This window comes from Alligator sinensis, unplaced genomic scaffold (genome assembly GCF_000455745.1).
Source record: "Alligator sinensis unplaced genomic scaffold, ASM45574v1 scaffold1316_1, whole genome shotgun sequence".
NCBI lineage: Eukaryota > Metazoa > Chordata > Crocodylia > Alligatoridae > Alligator > Alligator sinensis.
In genome coordinates, this window is record NW_005842976.1 from 251,403 (window position 1) to 273,924 (window position 22,522).

The 22,522-nt window shown below is 42.7% G+C and overlaps 1 protein-coding gene across 3 annotated transcripts in view; it reads right to left on the minus strand.

The window, feature by feature from the left end:
- CUL2 (cullin 2) overlaps window positions 1–22,522 on the minus strand; it is an 82,062-nt gene that overhangs the window by 32,076 nt on the left and 27,464 nt on the right. For all 3 annotated transcript variants that reach the window (XR_003091979.1, XM_014526207.2, XM_006036574.2), the window contains exons 5-9: window positions 21,239–21,344; window positions 19,409–19,491; window positions 8,336–8,432; window positions 8,106–8,216; window positions 6,735–6,897 (exon numbers count right to left, since the gene is read on the minus strand). Coding sequence is in view for 2 of the 3 variants with exons in the window: in XM_014526207.2 (XP_014381693.1) it covers window positions 6,735–6,897; window positions 8,106–8,216; window positions 8,336–8,432; window positions 19,409–19,491; window positions 21,239–21,344 (560 nt within the window). In the remaining variant the exon portion in view is untranslated. The remainder of the gene's footprint in view (window positions 1–6,734; window positions 6,898–8,105; window positions 8,217–8,335; window positions 8,433–19,408; window positions 19,492–21,238; window positions 21,345–22,522) is intronic.

Here is a 22,522-nt window from a genome sequence, read left to right on the forward strand (position 1 = left end):
GCACCTGGGGCTTGGCTCCACTTCAGAAATGCAGCAGAGCCAAGCCCCAGATGCCAGGGCAGTGGCTCCTGTTTGAGTCAGCAGCACGAGCCTCTGCCACAGGAAAGGTGAAGTAACAGCATATGGGCAACAGAGCAAGCACGCAGGGATAACACAAGTATTGTTCACAGCCAGCAGGTAGGGAACCCCATGTGCTCACTATGCTGCCCCTGTGCAACACATGCAGCATTACTTTCTCCTTCCCCTGGCAAGGCATGTGATGCAGAAGCTGCTATTACTATATTTCCTCACTTAGCACGGGCACACTAATTTCCAGAAGGTGATTTTTAGAAAACTGTTATATGTGAGAAAATATGGTAAACCATTCAGCCATTGAACAAAAGATGATAAAAACAGGAAGGAACTGTAAAAGGACAGACAAGCATCACTTTTCACCTGATAATTCATGGGGTTGTGACCATGTCTTCCCAATATCTCTTAATGGAAAAAGTTTCACTTGGAAGGAGACTGATGGAGGCAGCCAAGTATGAAAAAGATAATCAATATGCTAACTACTTCCTCTCTTCTATCTCCCTAGATCACCATATGACAGCAGGCAGCAGTTAGCCACTCTGGAACAGGGAGGAATTTTGCCGTCCGTTTTCAGATTTCAATTTGGTCAACCAGTTTGAACTCTCTCTCAGATGAGAAAATTTGTAGGAATGATTCACCATCTGACAGTAAAAGGAAACTACTATCTAATAGAAAAAACTTAGAAGAAGTTGATATGGGAAATCAAACAATGAGTTCTATCCCTGAATAAGTAGAACTTTAAGTGTTTGTAATAGGAATACTGCATTTTCCCCCTGTCATCTTGGATAGAGTCATTATGAGGTAGTGTTTGGGAACACAAACAACTAAACAAAAACTCATATATCTGAAGCTCAGACAGACTAATATCAGATTGTTTTTTACTAGAATATTGCTTGAGAAATGCAATCAACTCAAATCCAGGATCAGGTTGATAGAGGACATCTCCTATTTATAGATTTCTATCAGCATCTACCCAGGACCCAGAGAGGCTGTCTTTGGTTTCCATAATCCATCCTTAAGTTTCCAAAGTTTGACAAGTGTCCATATTAGTGGTACTCAACCTCTGGCCCACAGACCAAATCCACAGAGCCACAGCAATTAATGCTGTCACCACTCCCAACCCACCAAATTTCCTGACCATGCAAAGCCCTGTGGTCTGGATGACACTGCCCCATGTGCCGAACTGCATCAGCATGCAGGGTTGCTTCACAGCCAGATCCAGTGTGAGAGCTGCGTCAGTGTGAAGGGTCACTGTAGCTGGATTAAGTATGGGGGGACAGGGCTGGCAAGCTGGGTCGTTCTACAGCCAGATCCAGTATACAGGCCTGGGCCAGCACAGTATTGCTTTATGGCCAGATCCCACACTGGATCTTGCCCTCAGGCTGGCTCCATGCCATTCATTTGGCACGTAGGGCCGAAAGGTTGAGCATCACTGGTCTAAACTAACAGTCTTTTACAAAGGCAAACAAGAGATCTCTCTGCCTTTGGATAAACAACCATCAACTACATGTCAGAGGATCTTCTAGAATAGGGAACATTTCTCCCTCAAGTGCTCTACTGCATTCTGCTTCTACAAGGCGCCAGCGATTAGCTGCACCAGTTATGCATCTCGTTAGTGGGAAATATAGGAGAAATAGAGTTTATTAGGAGGGAGGCTAAACCTTATTAGTAATCTACTAAAAGAGCAATTGGATTTTTTTTCTATTTTTTGGCTGCACTGAAAAATGGTCTTAGGTGCTGTTTCTTGTCAGGGTCTTTCTGCAAGGTTGAGAGTGTTAAGGCAAACTAGCAGTGGACATGATATACTTTGACTTTAACAAGGCTGTCGGTATGGTCTACCACAACATTCTCACACGCAAGCTAAGGAAGTATAGCTTGGATGAATGGACTATAAGGTGGACAGAAAACTGGCTGGATTGTTGGGCTCAAAGGTTAGCAATCATTCAATGGCTCAATGTAGCCATTGCTGGCAGCAATGTGTCAAGCAATGTATGTAGCTGGCAGCTGGTGTCAAGTGGACTGCCCCAGGGGTCAGTCCTGGGGCCAGTTTTGTTCAATACCTGGAAGATGGCATGGAGTGCTCCCTCTGCAAGTTTGCAAATGACACCAAGCTAGGAGGAGTAGTAGATAGTCTGGAGATTAGAGCTAAGACTCAGAGAGACCTTGACAAATTAGAGATTTGAAGTAAAAATCTCACAAAGTTCAATAAGGACAAGTGCAAAGTCCTGCACTTAAGACAGAACAATCCCATGCACCAGTATAGCCTGGGGACTGACTGGCTAAGCAGCAGCTCTGTCGATGAGGACTTGTGGGTTACAGGGAACAGTAAGCTGAATATAAAGCCAACAATGTGTCCTTGCTGTACAGGAGGTTAATGGCATACTGTGCTGAATTAGTAGGAGCATTGCCAGCAGACTGAAGGATTATTCCCCTCCAAGAAGTGATTATTCCCCTCTATTCAGCACTGGTAAGACCACACCTAGACATCTAGACATCTGGAGTACTGTGTCCAGTTTTGGGCCCCCATTACAGCAAGGATGTGGACAGATTGGAAAGAGTCCAGCAGAGAGCAATAAAAATGGTTAAGAGATCGAGGTACATGACTAATAGGGAGAGACTGAGGGAACTGGTCTTATTTAGTCTGGAGAAGAAAAAAGCTGAGACTGTGGCCACACAAGTGTGGATGTTTGTTTCCCCAGGGACAAGAAGCAGTGGCACACTTTGCACCGCTGCTGCTTGTCCTCAGCGAACGCCTGTGCCATGCACCCTCTGCTGCGTGGCAGGTTACTCCGGATGGGGTAGGAGAGGCTGGGGCCAGCACTGGGCTGGCTCCAGCAGCCTTACCTGGGTTCCTGGGAACCTCCTGGGACTGTAGTAGCAGCGATCCTGTCACTGAGTCTGGCCAGCAGCTGAAGTGTGGCTCTGGCCAGCCAGTCTCTAGTTTTGGGTGTGCTGCCCCCACATGTGCCACTCCACTTTTCTATTTGCCCAGGTTTTTTTGACTCTGAGATCTCCTGGGGTCAACCCCCACAAGCTGTTACACTGCAGTGTGGAGAACACCTGAATGTGCGGTATGTGATGCCACAGAGATGTCTGCAGCACCACACAATGAGCAGCTGCACTCATCTGGATATGGTCTGAGAGGGGATTTAATAGCAGCCTGCAACTACCTGAAGGGTGGTTCCAAAGATGGAGCTAGACTGTTCTCAGTGATGGCAGATGAAAGAATAAACAATAATGGTCCCAAGTTGCAGCAAGGATGTTTAGATTAGAGATTAAGCAGAATTCTCATAGATTTCATAGACATTAGGGCTGGAAAGGACCTCGTAAAATCATTGGGTCCAGGACCAAGCCCACAGGGTAGGAAGTAGCGGTGCACCGATACACCAGTCAGATCAGCACCAATATAAAGAAAATTTGCTGTATCAGACATCGGGCCTGATAATTTGGCCAATAAATGCTCGTACTGCATGCAGCTGCACCACAGCACTCAAGCAGCCAGGAGCAGAGCCAGCAGCATGGAGAGCTGCCCTCCAGCTGGTCAGTCCGGTGTGGTAGAAGGGGAGGGGGGAGGGAAGGGGCATGGAGGGGCAGACCAATACCTCCCCACGGTGAGGGAAGGGTAGGGGCAGGGGCGTGGGGGAGGTGGCTTCTGCCACTGTTTGCACCCCAGGAGGGTGGGGGTGTGCGCCCACCGGATCTGCACAGGGCAGGGCGGGCTGCAGCCTGGGTTGCATGGGGCTCTTCTCGGCGAGGGCTGGACTTGGAGCAGGTGCCAGCAGCACTGGAACGATGCTACATCCACTCCAAATTTTGCCGCTGTTCCGCTCCCAGCGCCGCCACAACCAGCCCAGCTCTTCCTGGCACATGGGTGGAGGCAGGGCATTGAGCCGGAGCAGCGCCGAGTGGGCAACAGCAGCACTGGAAGTGGAGGGGTGGCAAAATTTGGGGTGGATGCAGCATCCTCCCAGCGCCGCTGGTGCCCACTCTGAGACCAGCCTTCCACCACACCAGACATTTGGGAAGAATGATGTGAGCCTTCTCTTTCGGGCACTTTACCAAGGAAATTAAGATCATAGGAAACAAAATAGATATGCAGCATAAGTGACTGTTCCAGTGAGTTCAGCTATGCACATTTTGTATCTGGATTCATACCATAAAAGGCCTCTCTCTTGAAGAGTGACAAATTCAGAAAGATTTTCTGAGGAGATTCTTTAGCTAAAGCAAATCTATATTGCCCTTGCCCTTGGTTGTTGTCCTGGATCACTCTGTTTATGGATTACATCTGGTGCCAATGTTTTATCTAACCTGATTAACATTTGCAGAGCTGAGAAGGTTTATCTCATTATTAGCACTCTCCAGGAAGCTTTTATTTCACAAAGTTAATGGGCACAGGAGGAATTTATGGTCTATGCCCTGGCAGCTAAATGGGATACTAAGTAAGCTTCCAATCTTTAAATTTTAGTGACTCTCAAGCATATCCATTTTAGACCACTTTGAGGTCTTCTATCTCCATAATGAGAACTACAGTACTATGAATGGTATGGACCACTTGCACATTATTTTTCAGAAACTGCACTTTTTTTTAATGTGGTCAAGTACATGGACCTACTTCTAAAAAATGATACCCATACATCCTACCTGAGCCAGCATTTGCTTTAGTGATGTGTCCTTTCATTTTCAGCATTCTATCTGAGCAGGGTGGAAATTATTTATTATGTCACGAAGAGTATGGAATAAGCAAAACAAACACTTTCTGGGCACTGATAAAAAACCTAAGGATTCAGGCAGTTACAGGTTGTGTCTTAAAACTTATTATGCCAAACTTGAGGAGCTTGTTATCACCATTCATCTGAATACCTCTCTCTAACTAGGCTCTCTCTTAGGGCAGCATCAGTGACCACCATCAGCTTCAAAAGGTTTTTGGGTCATTACAAACTTAAAAGGGCAATATGTTAAACACTGAAAAACACTGAAAATGTTAAAGTCTTTATGGTAAATCTGAATTTTGGTGGTGACAAGTAATAACAGGTATGTGTGGAAACATATCTTAAAGATATCTAGAGATAAGATAATTTCTGAGAAATAAGCAAAGGAAGTTTGACAATGCTGTTTTTATGTCATGTGACTAAACTGGCTTGGTTATTGGGGGGGGGGGGGGAGGGGAGATCTTCTCTACTTATTTGGAACAACGGACAGTAAACAGGATATTTATCCCAAAGCAGTTTTTCTCTAAGCACAGGAAACACTGTCTTTATAGAAAAGATTTAAATTCTTCATGACTCTTAGGAAGCAAAAAACTCTGGGCATTCGCATATGGTTCCATCTCTTAAAGTATCTTGCATATTTTATCATGAGGACAGATTTAAGATAATAAATATTTATCTCCCCCTATGAGAGCAACAAATATCTTTCCAGGAGAAAGGGTAGCAAGTGAGTGTCCTGCCACAGAACAGGATCATGGCAAAGAGTTGTGGGCTGCTAATAATTTTGTGGAGAGACACAAAATTTAAGGTATAGTATAACAGCAAGACTCTGCAGGAGGGAACCAAAACACTTTACAATACTGACTAGTCAAAAGCTGCTTGCTAATGTGGAGAGGTAGGAAAACAAAACAGGTCAATTACAGTGGCTCCTGAAAAGGGAAAAATAAATATAATATAATCATATAGTTATATGATCAGTACTACATGGTCAATTTATATAGATAATTAATATTAAGAGCCTTTAAGCAAAGAGAAAGGGGGGCAAATGTTAGGAGAATATTGGCCAAAAAAGCAGTCTAAAATGTTGAACACACAAAAAGCTAGGTTTTGAGCTAAAACGTACTGGATGAAAGAAAGCATGGAAGCCTTATATCAGGGGTGTTGAACATAAAGCTCATAGGCTAAATCCGGCCCATGGAGCCCTGTGAACTGGCCTATGGGTTGCTGTACTGACCCCACACACTGGCCCTGGCTCCATGTGCTGCATGTGACCTGCAGGCTAGACCCAGTGCCATGTGCCCTATGTATAGCACACGGAAGGAAAGGGTCCTGGGCACGTGCTGCATGTTGCACTCCATCGCCTGGCTCTGCACACTGGCTCCAGGGCCAGTTGGGATCAGGTCATGCTGGAGCCAAATCACAGGGCCAGTCCAGTGAGGTGCTGTACACACCCCATGCTGGCCCATCCAGCCCTGTGCTACATGCAGTGCACAAGGTCCCGGGGTTTGCTGTTCATACAGGGGCCAGCATGTGGCGCGTGCTGGATCCAGCGCTACATGCGACACAATGGGTTCATGGCACAGGCTGCATGCAGCACCCCAGACTGATCTCCTGTGCTGACTGCAGTGTCGGGTTCAGCCTGTGCACCATGAGCAGCGCATGCCCTCTGCTGGCCCTGAATGCACTGTGGGGTCAGTCCCAGTCTAACCCCGTAGACGAGGGCTGCATGAGTCTGACATCCCTGCTTTACATCAGAGAAGGTACTTCTCATCTATGGAATACCCTTTGCTTTTTACATATATTCTATTAACATATTGGCTGAAAACACTAACTGCATAAGAAATTTCTCAATGAGATAATGAAACTAACATTTACTGTGCAAAACAAATACCAACAGATCATTTAATATTTGAAAAGGATACTTCTGTTGTGTTTTTCACATTCAGTGAGACTTACCACTTCTTTTCTCTTGTCTGATGATATTATGACATTCTGCATGTAGAAACTGCAAGTGATCTGCCACCATTCGCTGTTGGCATTCATGTATCACTTTGCCATATGAGCTGGGATGTAAGTATTTCCGACATCGCATTTCTTCATCTTTTAATCTGCCTAAAACCTATGGGCAAGTTTTCAAATTACAGAACAGATGAAATACTGCAGGGCAGTTTAGGACAAAAAAGGAGAACATATCACTCCTGTCTGCCAAAGTTTTAACTTGGGCATTCTCTTCGACTTGGACTTCTCTAGGTGCTCACATCCAAGCTATACCAAAATTACTATTTGACTAGGAGACTAAGTCATGCATCAATCAAGATGCTGCACTGCTTCATAAAATTTATGATTTAAAAATCTAATGACTTCTTCAAAACTAAGCACCTTTTCTACCCACTCACACAGCTAAAACTCCCATCCAAGCTCCAGTCATCTCATGGTTTCATTACTTTAACAGGTGGAATAAAAGAAAATAAACAGGGGAAATAAGCAGGGGATTACCACAAAACCTTGTCAGGCCTTGGTTATCTTAATAGGGAGAAGTCATTATGAACCAGCAGCCTTACAGTTATCAAGTTGATGGAAGGGTGGTGATGAGATAGCTTTGCAGATATTTACAGGAGCTCCTCCCAACTGTACAAATTCTATAGGGGGAAAAAAGTACTTGCTTGAAAATTTAACAAGCAGGCAATAAAGCTGGCATCAGAAATGGGCTAAGATATCTTGACAGTAAGTGGGTGATGATCAATAGGGTGAGAATAGGTCACAGGAAGACCATTACCAATCTGCATGAAAAGAGAAGACAAATAGCTTATGCTTGATGTAGTGGGGATGCAGATAGGGGCGTGATGTAATTGAGGCCACGAGTAAGGACATTTGCAGCAGGATTTTGAAGGGATCTGAGCAGGTAAAGTTTGAATTTATCAAAGCCTATATCCAACCTTACCTATCATCTCTCACTGGAGTTGATGTCTTGATAGTCAATGTCAGTGTACAAGCATGGAAAAAAAAAGAGCATAAAGATTTTTTTTTTTGGAAGACACTAGCCTCCATTGCCCACCTGCTATGTTTTCAAACACCTTCATGCTTTTTCCCCCCCTTAATCTTGGGAGCAGCTCTCCTGTAAACATCTGCAAAGCTATTTTCAACATCCATAATTTTACCACAAAAAAGAAAGATAGCAAAAAAAATATGTATTCTCTTTCTGAAATAATCATCATTTTCAAGACGGTCTATTGCATAAAGAAAAAAAGTAATAAACTTGTTCTGTACTCTGCCTTTACATAAATTTAATTTTCCCCTATGGTGTATATTTAAAGGTGGACCTCTTACCTTTTCCATGTACTGTGAACAGTTGGACTCCTGCAATAAATTTGAAGCCTCTTGTTTATAATACTCCCCTGTTTCATTCAGAAAAGGACACTCAAAAATTTCCTGATAAAACTAAAAGGATAAAGGACATTTTGTTTTATCAAGGACAAATAAAACAAGGTATTAAACTATTAATATTGTTCAATATTAATGTTTACAGTTAGAAATGCAAAGCAGCAACAAATCTTTACCTTTAGGGGGAATTTTTTCTTATACTGTTCAACATGAACAAAGGAGTTAATAACCCCATGGATTACTTTCTGGTTTGGGTCTTCTCCACAGCGATCACTGAAGTAGGCAAAACCAAACATGAATCCATAAGAATTCAGACAACAAGTAAGGGTTTCCATTAGGCTATCAAGTTTTCCTTAACAATGAATAGATTTTTTTTGAGTTACTCTTTAAAAAAAAAAAAAAAATCAGTAATAAGCATTTATTTATTTTAAGAGGCACACTAATATGTACCAATTTCATTTCTCTTCTCACTTGTCAAATTTGAATTGTAGAAACAGTAATGCATACATATTTGCGAACCTTATACTTGCATATTTGCAAACCATATTTGATCATGAAATAATACCAAAACATATAAAAGGGTATATAAAAAAAACGAGTCATGGTAATGAACATCAACAAATTAAGAACAAATTTAAAGGTTTGTGATAAATTCTACCTTATGCATGTTGCAACCTTTAATAACCTACACATAACACTGTCTTGCCCATGAGTCAAACAAGAGTCACTTCTAACAAGCATGGATTCAGACGGGATACTGTTCTACGTTCCCACCTATATGAAAGGTAATCATGGATGAAAGTTCTCCAATTAAAGGAGGTCAGGTTAACAAAAATGAAGCATTTTTGTGACTTTTAGGTGAAATGGTAGCAAGCATAGATTTTCCTATGGCCCTCTGTGGTAAACCAGATAATCCATCTGGTACAGTTGAGAAAAATGAATCAAAATAGGAAGAGGCTGGCAAATAAGAAGTCCAGAACAAATAAGTGTACTTCTCGGAGTACTGCCCAAAATTATATGAAAAGGAAAAGCAGGCCTGTGTGAAGCAAGAACAATCTTGAGGAGCCTGAGGACCACTCCTGATGGAGCTGAGCAGACCGAAACATCAGGTGTTTCTTGTTAATATTTTATACACGTTATATCTCTTTGATTTTGCCTTCTAGTTTATGTAAGGATGTAAGCAGAGAAATTGGTAACCACTGGGATTCACTATGTACCAGTTGCTCTGCAGTAACTGCCTGTCCTAAACTTCCCCCATGGTGAAAATTATGTCACAGGAACTCATCCCTCTTTCATTCAAAGGATTTCATTAAGAAACCTTTATTTAAATAACTGATTTTAATCTAGTGTTGCATTTACTTTGAAACTTTAGGAAAAGAACTATTCTCACTGACTGGTATCACAAAAAAACACGTTAACTTGAGAAAAAGTACATCCTTTCTACCTTGATTTCAATACTATTTTTTGCTAACCAAGAAGATATACTGTGTCAATACATTTAAACAATTAGAGTTTTATATTTATTCTGATTGATTTTTATATTTGTATCTTGTTAAGAAGTAATGGATAACATATATCTTTCTTACTAGATTTCTTTGTCTTCAGTGCGAGTCAAGACACATTTAGATGGAGCTGGAATTCAAGTAAAACGTAGCAAAAGAGCATTTAATTTAAAAAAAAATTAAATATTAGACTTTCAAAACCATCTAAAATGAATTAAGCACTTAACTTGCTTTTAAGGACTTTTGAAAATTTCACTAAGCCCTTAAGAACCTGACTGCAAGACTCAGGTTTTTAAAATGAGTAGATGCTACTCTCTTTCTTATTTTTATTCATAGACTGGAAGACAAAATAAGCTTTACTGCTTTTTCAACTCAATCGATTTTTGAACTGGAAATGAAAATATTTTTGAAGGTGTTAGTTAAAAGTAAATAAGGCTTGAAAATATAGTATTTTTCAATTGCAAATACTGAAAATAATATATGTTCTTAATATGTAATTCTGGTATTTCTAAAGCTTGAACCGAAGCTCAAAAGTTAGAGTTCCAATGGTTTGTATACATTTGAAAATGTGACATTCTTTAATTAAAAACAGAAGAGAGCTCACTGATATAACATATTTAAATTGCTACAATTTCAAAATTGATTTTTAATAGTATTTAATATATATTTTAAAATCTTTTGTTTTTCATCTATCCTGTGCTGAAATAATACAGCATACTCTTTGTGAGAAAACTTTTTGTAGGTATAATCATGTCACAGTTAGGGGTCTGAGTTTTATGACATTTTCAGCTAAAAAAAAGCCTTCTCTCATTTTTTCTCTCTCTCTCACATGCATACATCCCCCATTCCCATATCAACAAAAAAGTACTTTTGCTGGTCTTATGACAATCAGCTAGACAAGCAAAAGCACATATTTGTTGGTAGAAGCTGTATCTACATTAGGAAAGTTTGTTAGTACAGTTCTACCAGCAAACCTTTCCTCGTGTATAGTAGGCCATATGTATGAATTAACTTTTTCAGTATTTGCGAAAAATCCTGGCTCTTGCAATCTAAGGAACAATGTTCTACCAGGTAAAGAAACACTGTTCCAAGAACCACTGGAGTTTTGAAATTTTAAACAAAAATTATGTTACTGAAATAAGTAGCTTCTATATATACAGTTAACAAAATATTTTTTTTTAACAATAACAGTGGCCATTTAAGTTCTTTATAACAAAAATGACAGAACGTCAAATAATTAAACTAAATATAAGAATTCTATATCATAACCTTTTTCAGAAACAAAAGTTCCTCGGTGTAAAGGAAGGGCGCAAACGACCCTTTTATTTATTTATTTTTTAAAGAATCATTTTGTTATAAATTATATTGTCAAGAAATTTCTTGATAGAACTACGTAATAAATATCAGCATTTATCTGATTGTCTGTCAAATAAACATCTAACAGATGACACAAAACTTTTGTATTTTTAAATATGCCAAAGCTGTCAGTATTTTTTTAATATAATGAGAAAATTACATAACACTTAAACCACGTTCCCATGTAACTCCCATCAACCAACACTGTTTTGCCCCCCAAAACCATGGAATGATAAGAGGTTTTTGAACATTGTACAATTGTCATTGCTAGGTACAGCTAGAACACATTTGAAATTCCGGACAACAAAAGATCTTGGCTCTCTTTTCAAGAAAAGCCAATATGTACATTACAGATCTTCAACACAAAAGTTTAACACATACAACAGACTTCGAGCAGGGGTGTAAAATATCTGGCCCACAGAGCTAGGGCATTTTGCCTGTGGGTTTCTTGCTGCAGCTGCCAGCAACAAAGAGACTTCTGTGTCAGCACTAGCAATGAAGGAGTTAATGCCACTGGTGCTTAGCCAACACAGTAGCTGGCACATCAGCTGACACACAAGCTTTGGCAGCTAAGGGTGGAGTCCCACAGTCCAGACCCAGTTAACCAAGAGTCCCCCTAGTCCAAATCTGGCCTAGACAATCACATGAATTTAACACTACTGATTCAGACTAAAGAGAAAAAAAAACACAGTAACACCTTCAGGGCTCGTAGTAGAGATGATATCTTTTATTAGACCAACAAGATTTTTGCAAAAAAAAATTATTTAATTTATTCAATTAAAGATCTTTTTTTGCAAAAATCTTGCTGGTCTAATAAAAAATATCATCTCTACTATGAGTCCTGATTGCCTTTTCCTCTAGACCACTATGGCTACAACCTGGATACCTGACAGTAACACCTTTTCACTCTGAATTTCAGACAGAAAGTTCTATTAGTAATGTGGTTAAGAAACGCTATTAAAACAAAAAAATGGGTCTTGGAGATTGTACATACATTACCTGAATCTATAGTGAATATTCAGAGTAATGTCCAGTTGATTACAAGTAATTTTACACACTCAATTCAACATTTAAAATTGTAAAGCAAATATAAACACTGAAAATCTGCACAGCTTCCGTAACAGCAATAAAACTACAAACAAACCAATCAAAGAGTCATTACAATTATCATATTTACCCAAATCCAAGATAACCCTCCATTAATTAGATCCTATACATGGAAAATATATAAACTGCTTAATTTTTTTTATGTATAGAATCTAATTATTGAAGAGTTGTCTCAAATGTGTCTTCTCCCAACCACTGCAATGGAAAAAGTGGTTGCAGTGGGCTGGCAGTGAGGGGGCAAGTGGTCAAAGAGGCGTAGGGGGGCTGGCAGCAGTTAAGCAGCTTGACCCCTGCCCCTTGCCCTCGCTTCCCCCCCCCCACCCCCAATTATCCTTGCTCCTGCTCAGGTAGGCTCTGGCCCTGCTCCAGCCCAGGGCTGGAGAAAGGATATGTGGTGGGGTAGGGGAGGAGAAGTGTCTGGAGGCCCCCGGGAGGGTCTTAAACCTGGGTCAGGACTGGAAGTGTAGCAGCTGTCTGTCCCCACACTGATTTATATTCTAATTCAAGAAAAGAGGATTTTCTCTCCCATGTTAAATGGGGAAAAACAACTTTGCCTTTGATTTGAATTAATACAATACTACTATGAAAGTGTAAAACTAGAAAAAACTAAGTTTAAAAACACTTTTGGATTTGTTTTCAATTTTTTTTTATGTGGAAGTTACTGAGGATATGGAAGACAAAAAAAAGTCTTCACGTTTATGTTTGAATGTTACTGAACTTAGTACTGTATTTACCTGCATACCACATGCACCTTTTCTCCAAAAATTAGCCCTCCAAAACTGGGGCGTCTTAAGCAGGGAAGCTGATTACTGCAGCAGAGCAGAAGCATGGAGACATTTTGAAATGGCTGCTAAGGGCTGTTCTCTCCTCCCCTCCCACCAGCATGCAGCAGGAGCACAGTCTACTCTTCAGCATCAGAGCTAGAGTTTTAACCCTTTTGCAGTCCAATCAGTAGTGGTTGTGAGAGAGTTAAAATTCTAGTTTTGGCTGAGCAGCCATAGGTGGGGATGTGACACTGAGAAGCAGACTGTGACCCTGTTCTATGTGGTCAGTTTGCTGTCACACTCTTGAAAACATCCTTTTTACTTCATTCTGCCTTTCCCAAACAAGGCTTGTGTCTCATATGATATGTGTGGTATGTGAGAAAATACAGTACATTTACTTTTTAGTAGGGGTGCACCGATAAAGAATTTTTGGCTAATACTGATAGCCAATTATCGACCAGCCATAACAGCTGATACTGATCCGATAGGTGATTTGCAGCGCAGCAGCTTCAAGAGCAGTGTCCAGCCACAAAGTCTGTGGGGGGAAAAGGGGTATGGGGGAGGGAAAGGATGGGGGGAGAAGATTAAGGACCTCACAGTGAGGAAGGGAGTGGGGCTGGAGCAGGGGTAGGTGTAGGGTACAGAATGGAGCCATGGGCAGCTTGTCCAGGGGGTCTGGAGGGTGGCTCCCATGGAGGAGGCATGGGGGGGCATCTGTCCCCTGGATTTGTGCACGGGGTGAGGGTGGGCTGCCCACTGAAGGCTTGGAGCCAGGGCCTGTGCTGGCCTCCTCCTGCCGGGAGGGCTGGGTTGGGGCAGGCAGCAGCATCAGTGCGAGGGGGGCTACAGAGGCAGTTCAAATTCTGAGTTGGCTGTAGCCCACCCTGTAGCGCCCCTTCTTAGCGCAGCTGCTGCCACTTGGAGCCCAGCCCCGGCACAGCCCATGGCTCCACTACCCTGGTCACACTTCCCCTGCAGGCAGGGACAGCAGTGAGGGGAACAACCCTGCACTGCTGACTACGCCGCCCCAATGCACATAGGGGAAGTATGGCCAGGGCTGTGTGGAGCTCGGAATGGCAGACAACTTTCGTATGCATCCCCACTATGCTCTGCTGCTCCAGGTTGCACACGCTGCACTGCGGAGACCACGGGGGAGGGCAGCAGGGACAGGAACACTAGCCCACAGCATGAACCCACCTTGGTCCCATTCCCCACACAAGTCTGGGAGGGCCCAGGTCCACCCAGCCCTCTGGGACTGCATGCTGCTACCAGGAGCTGGCTCCACCCTCTATCCCCGGACAAGCCCGGTCTGGTGACAGTGCACTGCTCTGGGTCCATGTGCCACTGGCTGAACGGACACTCCACGTGGGGCTTTCCCCAACACCTTCCCGGCTCCCTCAGCCAGCTTCCCACAGAAATGCCTGCCCAGCTAGCAGCGTGTGGACCCAGAGCAGCACGCTACTGGCCCTTCAGGGAAGCTGCACAGAGCTCACACCTGCCCTGCCCCCAACCCCTGACCAGATCTGGGGGGCACAGGTTCCTTCTGTTCCCACCCAAGCCCGCAGTAGCAGTGGGGCAGCCAGCTCTGTGCTTCTTCTGCTGCTGCAGCAGCCACTGTCTTCTGTTGGGGGCATGGAGCTGTGGACCTGGGGTCCTGGCCCCATAGCCCTGGCAGCTGGGGGCCTCCTCCAACAGGGCTGTGGGGGGGGGGGCAGTGACAGCATGAGCAGGGCTGGGGTGTGGGGGAGTGAGGGGTCTTTCATTTTAATAATGGATTTTGGGGTTTTTAAATCAGAGAATATGCGACTTTTTAATCAAAGAAAACCAGGATCCCTACTTATTTGTTTGAGATAATTTACTAGTCATATTCCTATAAGTGTACAAATGCTAAGAAAATGGCTACAGCAGTTGGCACTAAAATCTTTACAATTACTGTTTGTAAGCAAATAATATGATAGCTCCCAGGGTTTTCAGGCACCCTATACTCACCTTTCCCTGGGGCTGAGCTAGCTGTGGCAGAGTAGTCTCTACAAATTGCCACATGTTCCCACCCCAGGGAAAGGCATGTATAGGGTGCCTGAAAACCCCAGCTCTCACTGCCTCGTGGGTCACCCTTTGATGGGAGAAGGCTAGGGGGAGTATACTCTGACAAAAAAAAACCTTGGTGGAGACCAAGAAGAGAAAATGTGTGGCAGAGTACACCTTGGAGCACCTGTCACTTTGAGAAGAAAGGACTGCTGAAGAAGCAGCCTCTGCAAAGAGCTGGGAGGGGAATCTTTGGATGAGCTCCAGCCTAGAGTGTTAACAGATAAATGGATGGACAAGTTAGACCTGTACTGCATCCTCAAGCATGGAAAGTAGAAGATAAGATGATATACCATACCCAAAAAGGAAAGGATGGAGGCCTAAATGGCAAGGGCCAGGGCCCATTGTAAATAAAGTCAGCCACAGCTTAGCGCCTCCCCCTTTTTTTTTTTTGTCTTTGTGTTTTGCAGGATGTGGACCATGGCTGAAGCATCAAGAAGTTCACCTGATATGGAGAAAAACTGAGCTTAACTGTGTTATGCATAGTAATTGTAGTGCTTATTTGGTTGTGTTTGTGTAATAAGTGGCTGTGATATTAACTATGCTAAATAATGAAATTTATAGCAAAACTCTGTGATAGGCTATGGAATGTATGAAGGGTGACAGTGAACACCGATTAGGCTGGAAATATCTGCAGAGTGGCTATAGGAAACAGCAACAGCATCATGTGAAGCAGCACTTCCAGGACCTCAAAGAGTTCATCCATGTCAAAGATCAAGAAGGATGCTTTTATTATCACTCTTTTGTTTATTTTCTTTTGTTTTTTGTGGGGGGGTTTTGCTTTGTGTGGTTTTTTTCTTGTTTTGCTTTGCTTGTGTTAGATATTTATTTTAAGCTTTTTATAGTAGGAGTAGTAATGCACTGTAGTTTAATTAATCCCCAGAATCTGTGCAAAGATCTAGAACAAGGAGTAGAATCGTGACATCCTGAAGGAAACAAGAAGGGCCTGAGCCTTGGCATTTCTACAGGCTCTTGCAGGACGGAGGGGCACTGGCAGTGCTATGATGGCACCAAGCATCCATTTGGGATGACAAGGAAAGCATTACCCATTGTACAGGAGGGGTAAAAATTGCCAGGAATGTGTCTGGTCCCCAAAAATTCTGACTATGGGATGTTTCTCTGGTTTAAACAGCCATCTTGACAGCCAGATAAGGCACTGACTACTAAGTGGAATGATGCCTGGAATGCTGAGCATAAGGTTTAACAGGCATCTTGGGCTGTACATTCCCTGGCCCCAGTATGGGAGGCCTGTTTAAATTGGATTGGCTCATGGGATGACACGTGGAGGTCCACTCCACAACCTCATTAACCATTCCAGGAAATTCCCTTGATTATGCTCCATTTATGATGTGAAGGTGTAAGACCTTCAAGGAAGGGATTGATGGCTACAAAATGGTATTTAGACATTTGCTTTTGGGAATTAACTTGTAAGTAAAGTAGATATGCATTAGAACAATGGTCCAGGGAAACAGCAAGGGTTAATTGTTTTCTAAAAGCCTTGTGTGACCAAGTTTCCTTCAAGGTCCACTGTATCTGAAGCCAGCAGACACACAGGCTAGGAAACTGAAGACATGTACCACACTGTTCCATAATATGAGATAAGGTGGTATTAAGTCACATGCTCAATTGCTAGTCCCTAGGATTTCCAGTTTTGGTGAACAGACCAAATTAGGAGACTGGTAAATAACCAAATTGAGATGTGTACATGTGATGGGTTTGGGAAACAAAGGAACACGCTGACTGGACAGAACGTGGACAGTATGACTACCACAGGGAAACCAATCAACAATGCCCAAGAATGAAGAGTCAGAGGAGAGAAAGAATACAAAGGGAAAGATTTCAGCAAAGGGTCCTTGAAAGGGGACCCCAAGACCACCATGGATGGAAGACACACCACTAGCCTGTCTCAGCGGGGGGCGCGGCTTGGCTCAGCCCTTAACCTCCAGGTTTCTGACATTCAAAAAAGCAACTAAGGGTGAAGCTCACATAATGACAAGACATACGTTCCCTCCGTGACAACCCTAGGACTAGTAGATATAGAATAGGGGTGGGTTATTTTGTTTGCCTTGCCAACATTATTCTTATCTGCTATCACTGTGCAGCAATAAAATTTGCCTATTATCAAATGGAGAAGTCATGGTTGCTCTGAGGGTTTGGGTCCACCTAGAACATGATATATGGATCATAAATCCCCAGTGCCAACATTCCCCACAGTAATTATAGGAGATAACACAAATACCACGATAATGTCAGTTCTGCAAACACAATTATGTTTATTGATGACATCTCCTGTACTGTAAAATATTCAAAAGTAATAATCAGGGTAAGGTAGCTACTTTGTAGTGCATTACATCCTGTGCATATCATACTTTAGAAGGAAAAGTCATTATCCCCATGTTGCAGATGAGAAACTAAAAGAAAAGAGGTGAAGTAACTTGTTCAAGTCATACTGGAGAGCCTGCGGTAGAACAGGAACAGAAAAATGGACCTAGACACTAATTTACACTGCTCTGAGTCCTGACACTGCTCTGAGTTTACTACACTTCCATAGTTTTTTGTAAAAAATATTCTGCACCGTTCCCTTAAAAGCTAAGATCCAAAGCCCACTGGAGACATGACATTTCTTAGTTTCAGTAAGCAATGGTGAGCCCCATAATCAGCTCATTTTCAGAGTGAAGGAAGATGATTTCCACAGCCATTATAAGTGTTGTCTTTTCCGTCCGTGCTGGCAACAAAGAGAGAGTTCTCAGAAGATCCAAAAATTATGAAATACATGACAGTCTTTAAATGTAATGTTACAAAAGGATCACAGGGCTGGATCATAGGAAATTAGGACTGAAAGGAATCTCACAATGTCATCTAGTTCAGCTCAAGGCAGGATCAATCCTGAATAAACCACCCTAGTGAAGTGTCTTCCTAACTTGGTCTTGAATATTTTCAGGGATGGAGATTTCACAACCCCTCTGCGTAGCCTGTTTCAATGCTTAATCATGTTCATAGTCAGAAAGTTCTTCCTAATCTCAAATCTCACCTCTGCTGCAGTTTGAGTCCACTGTTATAGTCTATCTCCATCTGCCCTATAATCACCCTTCAGTTATTTGAAGGCTTATCAAATCCTCCCTTACTCTTCTCTTCTCCAGACAAATAAGCCAGGGTCTTACAGACTGTCCTCCTAAGTCATGTTTCCTAGGCCACTAATCATTTTTGCAGTACTCCACTGGACTCCTCCTTATCTGTTCATATCTTCTTTGAAGTGCGGGACCCAAAACTGGACACAGTACTCCAGGTCTGTACTCTGTTCAGCACTGAGTGAAATAATCGTTTTGTATGATTTGCAAGTGACAATCCTATTAATGCATCACACTGGTGCCTTTTTTTTTTTTTTTTTTTAATTCTGCAACAAGAACATGCTGTTGCCTCATATTCAACTTATGCTCCATTGTAACCCCAAGGTCCTTCTTTGCAGTAAATGGATGTAATATCAGTATTCATCTTCACAAAATCCAGGTGAAGAAAAAGAATGTATTGTTAATAATATCAATATTATATCTATTTTGCAATTAGCAATGCTTTTTCTGAGCACAACCAACATGTCAACCTTCAAACCGTCCCCCTCAAGTAGAGAAGGTAAAAATCACCATTTAAGAGATGTGTAAAATAGGGAACAAAAATATTTGGGTTAGTCTGGCGCAGGCCTGTCCAAATGATAGCGTGTGAGGGACCAGTACGTGGTCTGGGGGCCAGGGCTGTCTGACTAGTAGCCTGCAAGCAGTAATGTGAAGCCTGAAGGCCATAGCAGCTTTCTCTTCACTGCTGTGTGGTGGGGAAGGGCCCAGGGGGTCTATGTGGCCCTGGCACAGTCTGCATTGTGGGGGGAAACTGCTGCCCACACACTAGGAAGCCAGTAGCAGGGAAGAGAGCACCTGGTTTTCAGCCTGCCCAGCAAGGGGGCCACATGCTGCAAATACAATCCATGTAGCAGGGGCTTTGTAAAGCTGGCCCAGCCCATGCAGTGAGGGAGATCCCAGTAGGGCCACCACTACAGCACACAGCCATACCTAGGCACCACATGTGGCTCCTATCCATGCCAAAGTTGGACAGTCCAGGTAGAGCAAAAAAAATGGGAACAAAACAGGTCTCTTGGTTAAGATTCCAGACACAACTCCCCCTGGATTGAAGTGAATAATTTTTTTTCCATTTCAGGATCTGCTTCTGCGCTAGTGAAGTCCAACAGAAAAGTCTATATTTTAAATAGCTGGAGCATTTAAATAAGTAATGAGGTAATATCAACACATTCAGAATTACCTGCCACTCAAATAAGAAACAGTTTAGTTGAAGCCCAGTAAATTCCCAGGCCACCCTAGTCAAACAACTGCCAAAGGCTGCCCCAGGGTAGGAAGCTGTGTAACTAAATGGAAAACAATCAAGCACTCACTTTTTGATTTCTCGGAGGAGCATTCGAATGAGGATGGCCTGTAGCGGCTCAATCATTAATTTCCTCCACATATCAAGTGCTAGCTGTTAGGAAAAAAATACCACAATAAAAACTTAGCAGGCACAGTACATACAGTTAAAAACTCCAAGACTAGTGTTAGAATTGGATGGGATGTAAATGCAAATAATTACACACCCCACTCTCAAATATCTATTTTCATTTTAAATTCTTTTGACAAAGCTTAGAACCAACATGTGAACAATATCTTATATAATTTCAATATAGCTGGTAGAAATGCAGAATTCCCATTTAATGGAATTTTTACATTTTGAAATTTGTTTTACTTCTGGTTCAAAAGGAAAAAGGTTTGTGTAAAATCTGCATGATGGACATTTCCTCAAAATGGGTTTTGGAAGACTTCATTTCCAAACAAAACTTTCATTTTGAAGTTTTATATATAAATCAGGAATGATAACATGTCGGCTGGCACAGCCCTGGCTCAATGCCCCGCCTCAACCCACGTGCTGGGAAGAGCCGGGACTGCACCGGACAGCTAGCAACGGCAGCACTGGGAGCACAGCGGCGGTGAAATCTGAGGTGGATACAGCATCCTCCCAGCACCGCTGGCACCCACTCTGAGCCCAGTCCCTGCCAAAAAGAGCTCCGTGCAGCCCCGGCTGCAGCCTGCCCCACCCCGCGCAGATCTGGGGGACACGTGCCCCCCTCCTGTGCTCTCCCAGGGTGCAAGCAGCAGTGGGAGCTATCCCCCTGCCCCCACAAACCGCAGCTCCAGCCCTCCCCACCCGCCCCACCTGGGTAGTGCCTGCCCCTGCTCCCTTCCTCATTACAAGGGGGTGTTGATCTGCCACCCCATGCCCCTTCCCTTCCCTTCACCCCTCCCCTTCCACCACACTGGACTTAACAGCTGGAGGCAGCTGTATCAGAAATCAGATTGGTATCGGCCAATATGCCTCCTTAAATCTTGGCTATCGGTATCAGCCCCAGAAAATCTATCAGTGCACCCCCAGTTCTTTCATCTGCCAACACTAAGAAGTCTATTCCATGCTCTTTGGAACCACCCTTCAGGTACCTGAAAGCTCCTACTAAATCCTCCCTCAGTCTTGCTTCTCTACACTAAATAAATCCACATCTCTCAGCCTCTCCTCGTAAGTCATGTGCCCCAGCCCCCTCACTATTTTTGCTGCCCTCCACTGGACTCTCTCTAATTTGTCTACCTCCTTTTTGTAGTGGGGGACCAAAAACAGGACACAGTACTCCAGATTTGGCCTCACCAGTGCCAAACAGAGGGGAATAATCACTTCCCTCGATCTGCTGGCAACGCTCTTACTAATACAACCCAGTATGTCGTTGGCCTTCTTCACAACAAGGGCACACATGTCAAAGAATATTAAAGTATAATATCAACATTTCAAAGTTTTCCAAAACTAAATATTTCTCTTTTCAGATTATTTTTGTCCCAAAAGAGATGATTTTGCAAAAGACAACTTTGGGTTTTGTCAGTTACCATCTTCTGATGGAAGACTTTCAACAAAAAATCTGAATGCCTGTTTCAAATCTGCAGGGTTTTTTCCTCCCATGTACAGGTCCTACTTCATTTAATTTTGCTTCACAGATAAGGAGCTGTCAGTTTTAAGCAAATTTGGCCTGATTTTTCAAAGGTGTCCAGTGCCTGCAACTTCCACTAAAAATTAGATTAGTTTTAGACTACTCAGATACCTTTTCTTCTACACATCAACATTTCAAGCAGCAAAGATGACATTTAAGAATTATTTGTACATAATAATTCTCTCTACTACAGGAAGGACCTACCTCTCCTATTTCCATCAGTGGTTCATTCATATCCACACCTCCATAGCCATACTGAAGATCAGCTTCAGTCAATTTGTTCTTCTTAATAAACTGTGTGTTGAGATACCTAGAGAAATACAAACAGTAGAATATAAAAAGGAGGAGTGAAATGTTAAATATTTAAAAGAATTCTGGAATCACAATGTCTTTAGCTTAATTGAAGGAGAGAAAGATTATAACGATTTTGGTAGTGAAATTAGCATCCATAGGGAATTCTTGCAACACATCTGAGAATAAGCTTGCCTTCTATGCTTAGTTCATTAGCTGCTAGACAGTAATACTTTCAATAAACAGTTCCCTTCTAGTCATACTTCTCTATGAAAACAATATAAAACAATGGCATGATGTACTATTTTAATCAGTTTTATCTTGCATCCCTACATATAACATAGTCTCTCATTCTTAACTGGATCTGACCTTTTCCCAAAGGATATTACAACAGGAACTGCTGTGATTTTCAGCTTTTACACTATATATAACTTCAAGGTGTGGATTAACATGAAAGGATGTATAGTGCACCCCCACAGCTGAGTGACTGCACCAGCTGCAGGGGCACACCATGCACCTGATTCTCCTAGCCATGGGGTGCATGGGGCACTCCCGTGTGGTTAGGAAATCACTGCAGCTATGGTCTCCCACAGCCACGAGCTGCATAGGGAACACTGAGAGCTGGGAGATCGCAGGAGGTGCAGTCCCAGCCACTGGGGTGCATGGGGCCCCCTGCAGCTTAGAGCTCTCTCAGCTGGGAGGTCCCAGGCTCAGGGGTGCACACAGGCTCCCCCAACTGGGAGCTCTGATCAGCTGACAGGGCTCCCAGCCACACATTCAATTAATGGCATGATAGGAAGCAGCTACTAAGTCATTACTTATATTTTGTGGAATAACTGCAGCATATTCCTCTTTTTATCATGCCATTATTTGATTGAATTAGTGGTCAGGTGAACACTTAAACTATGATTAACTGCTTAATCATGCCCTAAGTGTAACTTGTAGATGTGGCTTAACACACATGCTTTCGTGAACCCAGGTTCACTTCACCAGGTGCTGTATACTGAAAAATAAAATTTTGACAAATTCTTTTAGTGTACCAAATCTGCATCTCCAACTGAATGAAATAAATTAAAATCTAGGGACCCATGAGTACAACACAATTCACTAGCTTAATACATTACTGTATAAAGAAATGTTATGTGAACTTAGTATTGGGATGCTCAATCTAAGACACCTTAAAGGGGTTACACTTCA